The sequence below is a fragment of the Electrona antarctica genome (assembly GCF_951216825.1).
Source record: "Electrona antarctica genome assembly, chromosome: 7".
In the NCBI taxonomy this organism is placed as follows: domain Eukaryota; kingdom Metazoa; phylum Chordata; class Actinopteri; order Myctophiformes; family Myctophidae; genus Electrona; species Electrona antarctica.
In genome coordinates, this window is record NC_136812.1 from 44,249,054 (window position 1) to 44,267,722 (window position 18,669).

An 18,669-nucleotide genomic window follows, 5' to 3' on the forward strand; every position below is an offset into this window, starting at 1 on the left:
TAAAGGTCCTGTATTCAAATTTTCACTTGAGTAAAAAGTACCAAAATATATACGTAAAGTGCCAAAAGTAAAAGTGCTCATGCAAAATGTCCCATCTCAAGTTTTTTCAAAATGTGTCAATCTTTCTACATTAACCAAAAGTAATTTGTTAATGTACTGTACATTTCGTCATGTAAATCTGCAAGTAACTAAAGCTCTTTATATAATTGTTGTGGATTGGAGTAAAGGGTACAATATTTGCCTCTGAGCTGTAGTGAAAGTATTGTGAAGTATTGAAAAATAGAAATAATCAAATGGTAAAAAGTACAGTACTTGAGTAAATGTACTTTACACCACTGGTGTGTGTCAATATTGGGCAGGCATATTTCATATTCAAACTGGCTGAGCATTTATTGGTGTCCATAATGGTGATGAAACTCGTTAATGCTGGTGAGATAGAAAAGTCTTAGTCTACAGCACATACTGTACTGGCTGCATCTCTTCTATTCATGTTAAAACAAAATGATGTTACCAAATTCTTTAGCTTGTTTGTGTGTTACCATAATAACACCTCCTCAACTTATAAGATACTAAGACAATTCCACTGTTGATCTCTGTTTACACCGTTATGTACACGTTTTATGAATATTCACTAAAATAGCTCTCTAGTCCAACGGTTCGTGGGGTCCCGGACCCTTGAAGTGGTTCCAGGACTCGGTTCCCACCCAGCTAGATGCGTCTGACTGTAACTCCGAGTGTACAAATGCAACCAAATGGACCATTGGTTCCATTTGTACAGTCAGGGTTAGGGGGAGGGGCCGTGGCCTAATGCATACCAAACTGGGGGCCCTGAAATGAAAGGGTTTGAGAAGCACTGCTCTAGTTGCTAATTGGCACAGGAGCTCCTCTGGCCTCGATGGCCCTGAGCAGCGGGTCTATCGTCTGATCATCTGTCTTTGCTTCAAGCCACCATGTTGTCATTTCCCCCTTCCCCTGTAAGGACAAAGTAAAAGAAAGAGCAACAGTCAGTTTGTGAGCTGTTTGTTCCTCTGAATATTAAATGTGGGTCGCCGAGGTTGAGGGAGCAAATGAGCGGCTGAGTCCACGCAGGCCCTAATTGAGACATCTAATTTTTCAATGGGGTGTGTGAGTCTTGCTTGACTCACGTCTCACGCTCCATCCCTAAGGAGTTAGGACAAATGAGCAGCTGCCCCTCCCCCACAACTACACCACCACCCAAAGAGTTGCCTAGGTAACTGTGAACACAAAGATAAAGGGCAGGAATATCAGACACACCCAGCCTTGTCCACTTAAAAGAGTGTAGATTGGATTTCCTGGCTGTGATCATTTCAAACTCGCAGCTTCAAAAACCGTGTGCCCTTATCCAGTTTCTGAGCTCTTGTGTGATCTCAGTGCATCTCTCTCATAGGGATGTCTTTTGTTGTTAATGACCATTCAAATCAGTATTTGGGGTTATCGATTATAAGTAAATATCCACGTTATCTTTCTTACAAAAAAAAACATATTAAAAACTATTATTGAAATATATATATATTCAGATGTTTTCAAAAGAGGAAAACAAGATTCAGGACAGGTCTGCAAGCTCACAATGCGTCACGGTGTGAGCTTGTAGATGAGCTATTTAAAAAAAGAAAAAATTCTAATAGGGCTGAAGTGATTAAAGTTTGGGAACCCCTGGTTTAAACGTATTATTTTCACTAATGAATATACAGAAATTGTGTATTTACTAATTACTTGAAAACAACATAACGAGTTAATTCAATGACTAAGTGGACACATTATCTGACCTGTTAAATACAACATCACATGCGTTAATTTAATGACGATGTAGACTGGACACAGTCATGTTCAAATGTGCTTGCGCCTCTGAAGGAAAGACGCTGCCATGGCAACTTGAACTTCCATGCCATGGTCACATCCAAGAATGTCCTAAACAGCCATCACTCTCTTTCTCTCTGCTGTTTTTCTTTCTTTTTTTAAAACAAAAAGCATGCCCCTAAAACAGTGGTTCTTAACCTTTTTCAGGACGTGACCCCCAAAAATAAACATATACCCTGTCAACCACTTGGAATTGTAGGAGTTCAGTTGTTGAGGCATTCAATTCAGTTTGACTCGGTTCCACAGATAAAATAAATCATGTGGGGAACCTCTGTTTAAAAGATAAATGAGCTCTCTTGCAGTTACCTTGACATTGAGTGAGCCTCTGCAGGTCAGAACGTAGCCGCCCAGTGTGTGAAGCAGGTCAGCTGTGGCTCCACTCACCTGGATCTTCAGCGCTACAGTGGTGGAAAAAGTACTAGTTCCAATACCCTATTGTAGTAATGGTCTGTTCAAGTACAAGTTCGAAAGTTTACTTGAGTAAAAGTACAAAAGTATTGGGATCAAAATGTACTTAGTAATAAAAGTAAAAGTACTTGTGCAGAATGAATAATTTCACAAGTTCTACATGCACAAGCTTGTATATCGTAAATAATTTCTACACTTTAAATTAAACTTTCAGATTTTACTGTGCAATCGATCTATAAACTAAGTAATTTGTAAAATGGCACCACTTTTGTCAGGCCTGTAGGCTTTTCACGCAGGTCATAGCCCATTTGAAAGCCTGTACATGGTAAGCAGCTGCATTACTTTTATGGGTTAGCTCATGGCTTTCTATTTTTTCACCACACACCAAAGCCACTCTCTCCTATGGAGCTATTATTGCGCCAAAAGGTTTGATCGTTTAACAGAAACTGTTCCATCGAAAAAAATAAAATTGAAGTTGAAAAGTAAAAATGTAACCTGAAAGTCTCTTATTTTTTTTCTTGAACTTAAAAAAACCCTGAAAGTCTCTTATTTTTTTTCTTGAACTTGAAAAATACCAAGATTTATTCAAAAGTTATTTTTTGTATTCAAAAGTTTTTTTCAGTTTAATTTTTAACTTTAATATACATTTAGATTTTTGAGTATATATTTTTTTTTTCAGTTTCAGATTTTATTTTTTTCATTCAGATCTTTTTTTTTCATTCAGATCTTATTTTTACAGATTCAAATCATATTTTTTTGTTTTCAGGTGTGTTTTTTTTTCGCTTCTCACTTTGCTCACTTTCAGGTGCCAAAAAGTTTCAGATTTCTTTTGGCACAGATCTTGCTTGGGGGTGCGGCCTCAACCCTCCTGCCCCGTGATGTCATCAACCTGCATCCAGGAAATGTAGTTTAGAACAACTCTATGGTTTAGAAGCAATGGTACCTACAGTTCAGGCAATACTAATAGTACTACTACTACTACTACTACTACTACTAGGCATAATAATAATAATAATAATAATAATAATAATAATAATAATAATAATTTATAATAATAAACACAACCCGTTCCACTGCGCGCACGCACGCACGCACGCATGCATGCACACAGGGCGCAGCAATACAGTACAGTACAGTACAGCACAGTATGGTACAGTGCGGCACAGTATAGTATAGTACAGTACGGTACAGTATTGCACAGTACAGCACAGTACAGTACAGTCTGCTACAGCACAGTACAGCACGGTACAGTACAGTACGGTACAGTATATTGTACAGCACGGTACAGTACAGTAGCGTACAGTACAGTACAGTACAGTACAGTAGTGTGGTACGGTATGGTACAGTATGGCACAGTACAGTATGGCACAATACAGTACAGCAGCGGTTCTCAACGTTTTTGGCCGGGGACCCCCGGAAATGCTTTGGCAATGTCTCGGGACCCCCCGCCCCCTCCCGACCCCCAATATAAATTGACTGCTACAATAACCTTAATAATAAATAAATACTGAAACCAGATATAATCATTAGGGAAGGTGTATGCATGTACTATGTGTACTATATGTAAACTCTTCATTTCCACTTTCCAGCCATTCAGTTGGAGGAACATATTGTAGTAGAACTAGAATTATTTTTTAAATCATTTGGGGACCCCCCAAAATAATTTGGTGACCCCCCGAGGGGTCGCGACCCACGGGTTGAGAACCCCTGCAGTACAGTACAGTAAATGGATCCATTTGTACACTCTCATAATTACAGACCCATAAGGGTCCATTTGGTTCCAAACTAGCTGGGGACCCCCTGGAACTCCCTCAAGGACCCCTGGGGGTCCCCAGACCCCACTCTAGGAACCACTGGTCTAAGCCCTATTTCCAGCAAGACATATAATTGAGTACAGTTGAGTAGGCCTACATGCATGCACGTATACGCGCACACACAGTCACTCACATGCACATGCATACATATAAGCCTGTGTCACTCTAGCGCTACGCCATGCCATCCAGGTGGCCAGTGTACTGTTCCATACAGTACTGCCTCCCCAGTGTCCCCCCGCCTCCCCAGTGTCCCCCCAGTGCCTCCCCAGTGTCCCCCCAATGTCTGCCCAGGGCCTCCCTAGTGACACCCAGGGCTGGACTGGCCACAGGTCATACCGGGCATTTTCCCGGTGGGCCGCGACCGTAGGGGGCCGCCATGATTTAAAAAAAAAAAAAAAAAGTACAGGCAGGCAGGCCAATAGGCGGCAGGCCACCAGGAAAGGTCCGGGCGTGCTGCCATTCTGCCAGTACTATCATGATAATTTCACTGTACCTGTATCAGTGAGTGACAAATAAACCCTCTACAAAGGGTTGTGTAGTTGTCTGTTGGTTTGTATCCAGGGCCGGTTCTAGGCATAAGCGGTATAAGCGGTCGCTTAGGGCCACAACCACTGAGGGGGCCACATCACAGGGAGAAGATTATTATTATTATTTTTAATGTATCCACTATCCCATACATGGGCTACTGGCGGCCTTGAGGGATGTTTATACCATCCCTCTACACTGGGGGCGCTGTTTATACCATCCCTCTACACTGGAGGTGCTGTTTATACCATCCCTCCCCACTGGGGACGCTGTTTATACCAGTCAGTCTGTCATACCATCCCTCCCCACTGGGGACGCTGTTTATACCAGTCAGTCTGTCATACCATCCCTCCCCACTGGGGACGCTGTTTATACCAGTCTCTCTGTCATACCATCCCTCCCCACTGGGGGGCACTGTTTATACCAGTCAGTCTGTCATACCACCCCTCCCCACTGGGGGCACTGTTTATACCAGTCAGTCTGTCATACCATCCCTCCCCACTGGGGGCGCTGTTTATACCAGTCTCTCTGTCATACCATCCCTCCCCACTGGGGACGCTGTTTATACCAGTCAGTCTGTCATACTATCCCTCCCCACTGGGGGCGCTGTTTATACCATCCCTCTACACTGGGGGTGCTGTTTATACCATCCCTCCCCACTGGGGACGTTGTTTATACCAGTCTCTCTGTCATACCATCCCTCCCCACTGGGGGCACTGTTTATACCAGTCAGTCTGTCATTCCATCCCTCCCCACTGGGGGCACTGTTTATACCAGTCAGTCTGTCATACCATCCCTCCACACTGGGCCCCCACATGTGGCCCCCACCTTCACCTAATGCGGCCCGCAGGTTAATATCAACTGGCGGCCTGAGGGCCACATGTGGCCCCCACCTTCACCTAATGCGGCCCGCAGGTTAATATCAACTGGCGGCCTGAGGGCCACATGTGGCCCCCACCTTCACCTAATGCGGCCCGCAGGTTAATATCAACTGGCGGCCTGATCTAACCTCTTAATTTTGATCTCAAAGTGCACCAGATTGAAGCATTTTCATGGCAAATTTACAGATTTTTCTGGACCCCGGGGGGGGGGTAGCGCCCCCCCTGACCCCCCCCCCCCCCCCCCCCCCCCCGGCGGTGCAGTGCAGGGGGGGGGCACATAATATTATGTTGCTTAGGGCCACTAAACGCCTAGAACTGGCACTGTTTGTATCATTTATGTTGTTCTGTAAAAGTGGTGGTATTAGGGCTTGTTTGTGTGTGTGCCTCGACGGAGTGGGTGGTAGAGTTTCTGCTATCTGCGCGCTGGTTGTGGTGGGCCGGTCTGGGCCAAATTCACGCGAAAATGACCGGGCCGAATTTTTGTCCCAGTCCAGCCCTGGTGCCTCCCCAGTACCTCCCCAATGTCTGCCCAGGGCCTCCCTAGTGCCTCCCCAGTGTCCCCCCAGTGCCTCCCCAGTGTCCCCCCAGTGCCTCCCCAGTGTCCCCCCAGTGCCTCCCCAGTACCTCCCCAATGTCTGCCCAGGGCCTCCCTAGTGCCTCCCCAGTGTCCCCCCAGTGCCTCCCCAGTGTCCCCCCAGTGCCTCCCCAGTGTCCCCCCAGTGCCTCCCCAGTGTCCCCCCAATGTCTGCCCAGGGCCTCCCTAGTGACTCCCCAGTGCCTCCCCAGTGTCTCCCCAGTGTCCCCCCAGTGCCTCCCCAGTGTCTCCCCAGTGCCCAGTGTCACCCAGTGCCTCCACAGTGCCTCCCCAGTGTCTCCCCAGTGCCCCCCCAGTGCCTCCACAGAGCCTCCCCAGTGCCTCCCCAGTGTCTCCCCAGTGCCCAGTGTCCCCTCAGTGCCTCCCCAGTGTCCCACAGTTCCTCCCCAGTACCTCCCCAGTGTCTCCCCAGTGCCCAGTGTCACCCCAGTGCCTCCCCAGTGTCCCCACAGTGCCTCCCCAGTGTCCCACCAGTGCCTCCACAGTACCTCCCCAATGTCTGCCCAGGGCCTCCCCAGTGCCTCCCCAGTGTCTCCCCAGTGTCCCCCCAGTGCCTCCCCAGTGCTCAGTGTCCCCCCCAGTGCTAACTAAAATGTTAGCATGTTGCATGCTGAAAATAGCAGATCTACAAGCCCACAACGTGTCGCGCTGCGACGCGTTGTGAGCTTGTAGATCGGCTATTTTCACCAAGTGAAAAAACTGTCATTACGATGGCATCAAGGCCCGCCAAAATACATTTTGTTCGACTAAATCAACTGTAGATTTAGTCGACTAAAATCTAATGATATTTAGTCGACTAAAACTAGACTAACACTAAACCATTCCAGGTGACTAAAATGTGACTAAAACAAAATTAAAACTATTCAAGAGACTATGACTAAAACTAAAATCAAAATTTGCTGCCAAAAACAACACTGTACTGTACTGTACTGTACTGTACTGTACTGTACTGTACTGCGCCATGCTGTGCCGTGCCGTACTGTACTGGGCTGTGCTGTACTGTGCTGTACAATACTGTACTGTACCGTGCTGTAGCAGATTGTACTGTACTGTGCTGTACAATACTGTACCGCACTGTACTATACTGTGCCGCACTGTACCATACTGTACTGCTGCGCCCTGTGTGTGTGTGCACGTGCGTGTGCGTGCGTGCGTGCGTGTGTGCGTGCGCACAGTGGAACGGGGTGTGTTTATTATTATTATTATTATTATTATTATTATTATTATTATTATTATTATTATTATTATTATTATTATTATTATTATTATTATTATTATTATTATGCCTAGTAGTAGTAGTAGTAGTAGTAGTAGTAGTACTATTAGTATTGCCTGAACTGTAGGTACCATTATGCTTCTAAACCATAGAGTTGTTCTAAACTACATTTCCTGTATGCAGGTTGATGACATCACGGGGCAGGAGGGTTGAGGCCGCACCCCCAAGCAAGATCTGTGCCAAAAGAAATCTGAAACTTTTTGGCACCTGAAAGTGAGCAAAGTGAGAAGCGAAAAAAAAACACACCTGAAAACAAAAAAATATGATTTGAATCTGTAAAAATAAGATCTGAATGGAAAAAAAAGATCTGAATGAAAAAAATAAAATCTGAAACTGAAAAAATATATATATACTCAAAAATCTAAATGTATATTAAAGTTAAAAATTAAACTGAAAAAAACTTTTGAATACAAAAAAAAACTTTTGAATAAATCTTGGTATTTTTCAAGTTCAAGAAAAAAAATAAGAGACTTTCAGGTTTTTTTTAAGTTCAAGAAAAAAAATAAGAGACTTTCAGGTTACATTTTTACTTTTCAACTTCAATTTTATTTTTTTCGATGGAACAGTTTCTGTTAAACGATCAAACCTTTTGGCGCAATAATAGCTCCATACTCTCCCCCTGTTGTTCCACTTGCTTGATGAAGAGGATTAGGAGGAGGAGAATGCCTGCCTTTCATGCATCACCGTTGGGTGAGCAAATACAAATGTTAATTCTACCCACTCCTGTAAGCCAGCTTTACAATGAACTGTTGGCAAAACCCTGAACCACAGCAAGGTGATCTTTTATCACATTTACACATGATTCATAAATAATCTAATTGTTTGAAGCACATGAAACCTGGCAATATAATTAGACCTACATTGGAGAGCAAAGTCTTAGAGGTCAAATCTGCAAACATGACTCACTTGGTGACGTGGTGTACTGCAGTGGTTCCAGGAACGGATTAACCCCCACGAGGGCCCCTGGGCCGCTAATTGTTTTGGGGGCCCCATAGCGCGCATGCGCTTGGAATTTTCGTGTTTTTATCAGATTTTAGACCTAAATTTAACAAAATCAATGGCCACAGGAGCCCATTTCAGGGCCTCAAACCCAGGACCACATGGTCCAATTTCCCCGAAGGGCCCCTGAGAGCCAAGGGCCCCTGGGCCACGGCCCTACTGGCCCAATGGCTAATTTGGCCCTGAGTGGTTCCCAAACTTTTTCATGTCAAGGACCCCCAAAATGATACTCATCAGCCCGCGGAACCCATTTGAAAATATATGCCAATAAGACGTTTTTACGGCTCTAACAGTGATTTTCAACCATTTTAATTTCAGGGGCCCCCGCCGGTTTGACCTGAATTAGGCTACGTTCCCCTATTTAATGGCATTTCTATCTCTGGGACCCCAATGTAAAAATCAAAGTTAATTTAACTCCGAACTCTCTGAGTTACAGACCCATAAGGGTCCATTTGGTTCCTAATTATCATTTAGCTGGGGAGCCCCTGGAACTCTCTCAAGGACCCCTAGGGGTCGCCGGACCCCACTTTGGGAACCACTGGTGTACTGGGTCAAAAGTGTGTCGTGTCTAATGTTCCCTCATTACCTTCGCTTGTTGACTCCATCCGTGATGATGTGTTGACTGTATCTCCAAATAAGCAATAACGTGGCATTTTGGTACCAACAACACCAGCTACAACAGGTCCTGTCGGGACAACAATAAACAAAGTGAACAAAGCATAATTTATTTTATTTGTTCTCCTTTACAATTTCCTTTACAATATTATGTATGGCAGTTCAATCAATACAATCTCCTGCCTGAGCAACCATAATTTCCTGGTTCCAAAAAGTATACACAAAGTAATAAATGAATTGGACATGAAAAATCCGACATGGGTCTGTGAAATCAAATCAGTGTCCCAATAACAGGCTGTGGAATATTGTGATGGCACCACAGGTATTTGACTAGGTGTTCAAGCTTTTATTCACTGGACCACAATGGAAACAAGCCCAAAAGAAAAACCACACTCGCGTGAAGTGAGGGGTGCTCTTATCATCATACACCACATTCCGTGCTCAGCTAATAAATAAATAAATCATCACATCACACAATCTCATACACACAAACACACAAAGCTGTGCATAGAGGGGGCTCAAAATCATGTGGGAACCCAGGACCACTGCCCTAATCGACATGTATAAGTACTAAGTAGAATGAATGAGACGGAACTGAAGTGACAAGATAATGATTGATGAGGTCACATGAGGGAAAGATGAAAGAGCCACTGTACCTGAGTGTATACCAGCTTCAATTTGAAGCTGTGACTGTACCTGAGTGGATACCAGCTCCTATTTGAAGCTGTGACTGTACCTGAGTGGATACCAGCTCGTATTTGGAGCTGCGTCATGGGCTTGTGGGGGATTTCGAAAGAATGGCAGACGCTGACCAGACCCAGGGCCATGCTGGCTATCTCCCCTGCATGATTGATGCCATTCTCATTGGGCACACCAGAAACCACCATATCTGGAAGGCAGTGGTGGAAAAAGTAAAAGTATCAATACCCTATTGTAGATATAGTCTGTTACTAGTACAAGTTCGGTATTCAAAATGTACTTGAGTAAAGGTACAAAAGTATTGGCACCAAATAATACTTAAATTACCCAAATTAAAAGTACTCATTATGCAGAAGGTCCTATTTCACAAGTTTTCAAATGTAAAAAAATCCTTTGAAAATAGCACAAGCTTACAACTGGAAACAAAGTGACGCATTGCAAACTTGTAGATTGTCTATTTTCAAATTGCAAAAGTATATGTCTGAAGTGGTTTTGTAATAATAATTAAAATCTACAATGTAACTAGTAACTAAAGTTTTCAAATAATCGTACAGTAAAAAGTACAATATTTGCCTCTGAGATGTAGTGGAGTAGAAGTAAAAGTACAGAAAATTGGAAATACTCCAGTACCTCAAACGTGTAGTTTACACCACTGGGTACAAGAAACATGACCCAGGGAGCAGGCGTAAAGTACAGATACAGAGAGACGACGAGACACAGATAACAACCATTCTGTTATGCAGGTTTTGGCTGGTTTACAACATTTCATATCACATAACAGTACCATACAGTCAACAACAACAACACACAGCACAATACTACACAATCGATGCATATAAGAAGGAATCTCTTACATCTATACTCACAAGCGTCTCCTATTGTCTCTACTTTGTAGACGTCAAAATTGTCAATTATGTCATCAAAGGTGGTGTACAGTTTGTTGAGGAAGTCCACCACCTGGTGGGGGGTGCTGGTCCCTGAGAGCTGAGTGAAGCCTACAATATCACTACAGAGAAACATTACAACTTTATTTAACCAAGTTAGCCACATGAATACGACTATTCATGTGGCTGGATGGTAACCACAAGGTTGCCAGTTCAAACCCGGGCTCCCCCAGAGTTAGTGTCGAAGTGTCCTTGAGCAAGACTCTGAACCCTAATTGCTCCTGATGTGCTGGTTGATGCCTGCCATGGTTTCTGCCACCATCGGTGTATGAATGTGTGCATGAATGGGTGAATGAAATGCACAATCTATGTAAAGCGCCTTGGATAAAGGCACTACATAAATGCACCATTTACCATGTTAAAATTATCACAAAACCACTTCAGACCTATACTGTATAGCAATTATGTGTTTAGCAATTTGAAAATAGCCTATCTAGATCTGCTATTTTCAAAGGATTATTTTGAAATAAGCTTTTGTAGTATTGCTACTTTTACTTAAGTAGAAAATGTGACTATACTTTCCCCACCATTGCAGATGATGGATAGAGCCCGCACACCACAGGTACAAAGAGACTTTCTTTATTGAGAAATCTGACAACGTTTGTACTTTTCCCACCATTGTCATAACCTAATTTGAGCCTTGCTCCCAAAAAGGTGAGCTTGTAAATCTGCTATTTTCGCCTTTTTTGCATGACGTACCTCCCCCTTCAGGGTAGGTTACGTTGTTCTGGTTATAATGTAAATGTAAACAACAACAAACCAAAAAAACAATAACAGAACTTCACAGAATGTGAAACGTTTCAGGTTATGGAAGGTTCTGGGTTACCTTTCGTAATGGAAAAGAGCCATAAGTGAATGGCAGTATGATGAAGTCATGATCATGTACTGCAGTAGTTTGCTGTATTTTGATCCATCATACCTGAAGTACACAGTAGCATTGGAATAGCTCTGTGCCTCTGTTGTACGACCTTGGCGAAGGGTATCAGCAACTGGTTTTGGCAACATACCTGGATGCAGATTTCATGGTATAAGTCATTACTAGTATTAACATTTTTATATTATTGATAATAATTAGATACTGTACATATAGCATGAGATGTTATGATGCACATCTATTCATCCACCACTAGATGATAGTGTTGGGTTAAATGAAATGGTCTCATTCGCATCACAATTTGAATTATTTTAGCTACCACCCCATGTCACAGAGCTGTACTGTTTACTGTGTACACAGAAAATATGTCTTCCCCTCAAGCTTATGACATCTTATCTGTTTGTTATAGGAAGTGGTGAGTAGAGTATAGGCCGGCTCTCTCCAGTGATTGTATACACAGAAATATTCCAGTGTTATGAGTTGAGAGCCTTATCAACCACAAATTACAATGTTGTTAATTTACAGTGTGTGATGTACATTGTTGCAGAATGTGTGACCAAGACAAATGCTTTCTATCTAATAAACATAATAATTGGAATACCGTCCTGACCAAGGAGCAAGCTTTCATTGCTGTGGTAGCCCCTAAAATATTTAATACCCAACATTTTAATACCCAAGAGAATGTCTTTATTTTGCTTTCAATATGTTTGTCAATATGTCAAACTGGGTGACCTTTCATATCTCCTACAAATAATGTGGTTATCTCTCTTTCAACTGTGACCGTTTCTTTAGGACTTGCAATGTAGACCTGCATTGTGTGAATTTGTGCTCTCCTGAATAATGTTCACTAGTACTAATTCCGACTTACTGTATAACAAGCGATCAGTCTTCTGTTTCTCCTGAAGAAGGTCCTGTGTTCTCTCAGCCACTATCGCCTCCAGATGCTTGCTGTACTTTTCCATCTAGGATTACAGGAAACCATTATTGTTACCATTACCGCCAATGACAAGAACCAGCCACAGGTTCAATAATAGTAGTAACTCATATTTAGTGTAGGTTTAACCTGCGTGGTGCACTGGTGCAACATGCTTTCTCCACATCAACCCTGGGACTGATTTTCAAATACTTTCTTGAGAGCTCCTTATGTGTTTGGAAAGAAGTTCTCTGGCAGGATTCAGTCCTAGACCCATAGGGGCACTTATGGTTCTTAACCACTACACCATCAATGGTCTAGTAGTTATACCCTTTATTTAAGCTGGGGAAAGTCAGCCATGGGACCACAACTCATCAATCTCACAAAATGCTTCTCCCAGGCTTTTCTCAACAGACCTGCAGGGTCTGACAGTATTTGCAAATACCTTTTTACGGTTTGTTTTAACTAATTGGGGCCCTGCATAACAACTTCATGTGCAAGAACAGACACATCACTTTAGTGGAAGTGCAAAAAAAAGGATACAGGAAAATGCTTAGGCTACAGCGATGAGAGTATACTTTCCACCGCTGTCAGGTTATTACCAGGTTCATCATCATGTCCACAGGGCTGACTTTGTGTGGGTTCATCTTATCCAGCATTTTCTTCACCTGTTCAAACGTGGGTCTTGTGGTGACGCTGTGTGACCAGCACTTCTTAATGAGCTGCTCATAATTCACAAAGAAGAGAGGAGACAAGGAGAGCATTTCACTTCACAATGGCCTCATTATAGAATATTATTAGACTATGTATTAATGTGGAATGTTCTCTGTGTCCTGTCCACAAATATATAAAACATCTCCAAGAAAAAGCAGATCGACTCACCAAGTATGCTCTACACTACACAGACAGGCCTCATTATCAACAGTAACACCACCAAAACCAAAGTGATGTCCATCAACACCACGTGTTGATGGAAGTTAAACACAGTCATCTAAGATGGCTTGGACAAGTACTTCAAGGAAAAAGGCCCGCTCCACTCAGACAGTCCTACAAAGTTTCAGGCGTGTGCTGGGTGCAGACCCAAAGAGAACACATAGAAAATGAATAAAATCCGCACTCTCAGTCGAGTAAGAGTCCCTGTTTAACAATGATAGTGCTCCGCAGCAGCAGTCATACCAGACAGACAAACGCGTTTCGGCGTGCAGGCCTTCGTCAGTGTCAAAATACACTTGACACTGACAAAGGCCTGTTAAATAGGGACTCTTACTCTTACTACTACTTCAAATGCCCCCAGAGCGGATCCCCAAAGTGGCCCTCAGATGGATACCACCGGGGAAAAGGAAACGAGGCTGAGCTGTTGGAGAAGGGTCTCTAAGTGGAGAAAGGCACAACTGGTTGCTAAAGACCGTGATAGGGGGAGGAACATTATCGATGCCTTATGGCTTATTATGCCCCATAGAAGGCGAAGAGCATAACCTAACCTAACTCAAGGGTTCCCAAAAAACCTTTCAGGCAGCGATGCCCCCCAACCCTCCCTGACAAGCACTTAGAATTGTAGGCATTACATTTAGTTTGACTCGGTTCCAGAGATGCTGTAAATATTGTGAAACTATAAGCCCACAACGTCTTGAGTCACTGCTTGAGGCAATGCTTCTTCTTTTTTTCGTCTTCTTTTTTAACCACTTTTTCACCCCAATTTAGTTGTTATGTAACTGAAATAATTATATTACTGAAAGTGAAAAATAATATTATTGCATAATGCACTCTTGAGTAGCCTAATGTGTTACTCTACCGTCTACCCCATAAAAACATTACTGTTCATTCCTTTGAAATGAGAGAGAATTCTTCTCGTCATGGTGGCTATTATCATTAACATAACCTATAGTTTCACTGTATTCTGAACCAGTGGTTCTCAAACCTTTTCTTGTCAAGGACCCTCAAATTGCTATGTATTTGGCCGTGGATGACCGGACGTGTGCCAGTGACCCCCAAGATTTGTGTTGTTAAAATGTTTCACAAATATCCCAAATGTATTCACCCATCTTCAAGATTCTTTTTGACAATTGCAGATCTACAAGCTTTGCTTACATTGCATTGCATCGCTTGTAGATCGGCTATTTCCAAATAGCTGATGTACAGTAGGCTTACTTACTTTATACAAGATTAAAGTAGTTACATGTTGATGCTATAACAACTAATTTTGCTCGGGACCGACTGGAACACCCTCAAGGACCCCAGGGGGAACCCATACTCCACTTTGAGAACCAATGGTCTAACAGATCTGACAGACCTCACAGTAGTCCGTTCGACTGGGACAGTCAGTGTCGGTCCTGCCTGATCTCAGTTCAGGCAGTGGGGGGCGCCACATGACATCCATCTTATCTGCCTCAGCCTGGGCCTGTTGGGGGAGGATTCTAATTATGCACCAAACATCAAAAGGAATCCAAGGGTTGTAATCTCAAGAGATTAAGAAACTGTAGCAACAATGATAATAAAGAAATAAAACTAATAAGAGTACTAGCAACGCAAGGTAAGAAATAGTATACATAAATCATAGCACACTTTGAGGTGCTTGAAGGTAGTGCTGTGACTTTGTGTTCAGGAGGCCTTCACACGCCTAGATTTTCAGGCCAACATTCAGGGTTAGGGTTACGGTCTCTATTTTTGGGCATGTCGAGTCTGTGACGTAAACCAAGACAAACAATGTGTCCCAAAATAGGACAACTCACACTCGTTAACATTGAAACGCAAAGGGCACTAAGATAGTGGGTTTTATCTTTTATCTGATCTTAGTATTCTAAATATTCTAGGCATAGAAGGCCCTTCATACTCACTGAAATGAGGTCCGAGCGGGTTGCTATCTCCACCAGGATCATGGAGTAGCTAGGGAGAGGAAGGAAAAGTATAGAAAAAGGGATATTTATTATTCATTATATCGTCATCTTGCACTCTGTTAGGCCTCATTCACACGTACCAAACACCAATCAAGCAAATGTTTGGTCGTTTTTTTTTCTTTTTCTTCAAGGTGCATTCCAAGTTTGCAGGAATGCCTTGATTAGTCTACCAATCCAGTCTATTAAAGGCATGCTACTAATATGACTGACTCTCCATGCTATTGGTTGAGACTATAATTTGTAATAGTCTACGCTACGGACTACGGTCTCTTCCCAAATAGATCTTCTACTTTGTTTTACTTTAGACTGCTACTACTGCACTCATCATTGGTCAGTCACACTGGGCAAAGTGTCAAATGAAACCAGCTGCTGGTATACACACCTGTAGACGTCTGCGGCCGGGGTGATGTTGGAGCTGCTTCCCAGCAGGACCTCGGGAGCACAGTACACACGGTACATGTCCCCACAATGGAAGCCATTACTGGCGTTCTCAAAGTCTTCCTTTCTGTAGAACGTGAGCCCATAGTCTGGATCCAACACACAATTGAATTGGATTGCAGCGTTACTTTTAGAACTCATTTGCAGGGGAGCCTGCAATGCTCCCCTACAACTGCAATCTAAAGGTAAAGGTGAATGTAACCTAGGCTCAACCTGGGTGCCCTAATATACACATGTCCTACCACTACTGTAACTGAAGTAGGTATGTCCTACTACTGGTGCCTTAACTGGTGTAACTCAGTGTCCTAACTCAGTGGTTCTCAAAATGGTCAGGAGTACTACAAACCCCCAAAATAATCATATTTGAAGTGGAGACAAACACAGATTCTTGAGAACCACTGTCTTAACTTGTATACATTATGTTACTGGTGTGGCAGTATAGTGAAATGATTTGTAGACTGTTGATTCGATTTGACTATCACTACAGACCAACATAAAACATAACACAGGAAGAGTCCCAACAAAGCAGATAAGTTTTACGCCTGAGAATGAGTGGTTGCATGACTACATTTTGCCACCTGAGATTTTGCAGACCCAGCGGTCATCGATGACACAGTTCCTGGAGTGAAGTCTCCCATGAAACATCTTGTGCTGGTGGAGATAGGCCATCCCACGGGCAATGTCTGTGGCAAAGGACAGTCTGAGGGTAGGAACAGGACAAACAAAGAAGCAGATACCCCTGCTGATAAGAACACATCTTTTTGGCAAGCGAAAAAAGTCGGCCTCCTGGTGGCGCTATAACAGGCCATACTGGAAAATGTGGTGCAGAGGTTCATCGTTGGCATCCAGGGAGTGTGTGTGCAAAATTTGGCATCTACCGGGTTAACGATGCCGGAGATTAGCTGGTAACAGACGGACGGACGGACGGACGGACGGAATTCTTGCCTAACTAGAGCGGTGCCAGTGTTGTGATGTCAGAACATGCCAGATCCATATATAGATTCCAGAACCCAGGCAGAGGCTTTTGTGCTGGTTCTGGACGACCGGAAATGCATGCCCCACCCAGTTATTACTTGTGAGAGCAGAGCGCAAGTACTGTTTTCAGCTGCGTATGTCGGTGGTCCCCTTGGCCAATCAGGGATTGTGAATTTTTGGTGGCCCCCCTCGGCAAATCAGGGATTGTGTATTATTTTTGGTGGCGTCGCTCGGCCAATCCAATCAGGGGTTGTGTATTTTTGGTGGCGTCACTCGGCCAATCAGAGCCCAAATATGGAGTGTTGTGATATCAGAACAGGCCAGCTTATGGAATTCTGTTTCAGGCATGCCTAAATATGGAGCGGTGTGATGTCAGAACAGGCCAGCTCTATATATGGACCTTGGGCACTGGGCAGGGGCCCTGTGCTGAGCCCGAGCCTTTTGTCCACCACAAAAGGTCTGGACAACCATGGGTCCGATCAACTAGACACGTGTATTTTGTCCCAGTGAACCTGTATGGCTGTTTGACTCTCATCTGAAGCCCCAGTAGATGTTTGACTCTCACCTGAAGCCCCAGAAGATGTTTGACTCTCATCTGAAGCCCCAGTAGATGTTTGACTCTCACCTGAAGCCCCAGTAGATGTTTGACTCTCATCTGAAGCCCCAGTAGATGTTTGACTCTCACCTGAAGCCCCAGTAGATGTTTGACTCTCATCTGAAGCCCCAGTAGATGTTTGACTCTCATCTGAAGCCCCAGTAGATGTTTGACTCTCACCTGAAGCCCCAGTAGATGTTTGACTCTCATCTGAAGCCCCAGTAGATGTTTGACTCTCATCTGAAGCCCCAGTAGATGTTTGACTCTCACCTGAAGCCCCAGTAGATGTTTGACTCTCATCTGAAGCCCCAGTAGATGTTTGACTCTCACCTGAAGCCCCAGTAGATGTTTGACTCTCACCTGAAGCCCCAGTAGATAGAGACGTCTCACCTGAAGCCCCAGTAGATGTTTGACTCTCACCTGAAGCCCCAGTAGATGTTTGACTCTCACCTGAAGCCCCAGTAGATCGAGACGTCTCACCTGAAGCCCCAGTAGATGTTTGACTCTCACCTGAAGCCCCAGTAGATGTTTGACTCTCACCTGAAGCCCCAGAAGATAGAGACGTCTCATCTGAAGCCCCAGTAGATGTTTGACTCTCACCTGAAGCCCCAGTAGATAGAGATGTCTCACCTGAAGCCCCAGTAGATAGAGACGTCTCACCTGAAGCCCCAGTAGATGGGGACGTCCTCATTCATCAGAACGTCTGCCAGGCTGCCCTTGGGGCAGTACTCTGTGATGATGCTGACGTATGGCACCTCGATGGAGCCACCGAAGAACTTGGCTAGGTTTGGGTGGTCCATCTCCCTAATGAAATGTCAGCATACTATATTAGCTTTTTTATGCCTTTATTGATAGGTAGACAGAGATGGGGGGTGACACGCAGCAAAGGTTGTTGGGATCTGGACTCGAACCTGTGACACGCTGTCAGGCTGGATTACCAGCCTACTGTAGGTGCCCACTGCCCAGACCACTAGACTCACATTCAGCAGCTCACGGCAATATTCCTTTTAACATACTTGCAGGTACCGAGGTACGTTTTAAAACTGTGTTTTTTACAATGGTTCTACATTTTATTGACATATTGACATGACATGACAGGTAGAAGAATGTATTTAAAAGCTGCAATGTGTGGGAAGGTTCACCTCAATAAACGTTTTCTTTCATGGTATTAATCTTTCAGCTAAATCAAAAACAAGGAGGGTCGTACTCAGAAATTACTGAAAGCCTGTCATTGTGCAACCTCCAGCTTTTCACCAGAGGAGAAAAACAAAAAGTCTGTCTCCCATTCACGGTGGAATAGACCCATTTTTCTGAGTGTGACCCTCCTTTTTTGATGACAGATTCTT

The 18,669-nt window shown here is 43.8% G+C and overlaps 1 protein-coding gene across 1 annotated transcript; it reads right to left on the bottom strand.

Annotated features, from left to right (window-relative positions):
* Positions 1 to 18,123, bottom strand: LOC306926271 (atrial natriuretic peptide receptor 2-like; the record flags this gene model as incomplete). Its single annotated transcript, XM_079505538.1, has 13 exons — positions 1 to 972; positions 2,185 to 2,276; positions 8,963 to 9,061; positions 9,728 to 9,880; positions 10,557 to 10,696; positions 11,554 to 11,641; positions 12,377 to 12,470; positions 13,024 to 13,143; positions 14,712 to 14,819; positions 15,256 to 15,304; positions 15,698 to 15,842; positions 16,332 to 16,453; positions 17,984 to 18,123. The coding sequence occupies 13 exons, from the start codon at positions 18,121 to 18,123 to the stop codon at positions 859 to 861; spliced, it is 1,464 nt and encodes a 487-aa protein (XP_079361664.1). The 3' UTR covers positions 1 to 858.
* Positions 18,124 to 18,669: the final 546 nt, after the last annotated feature.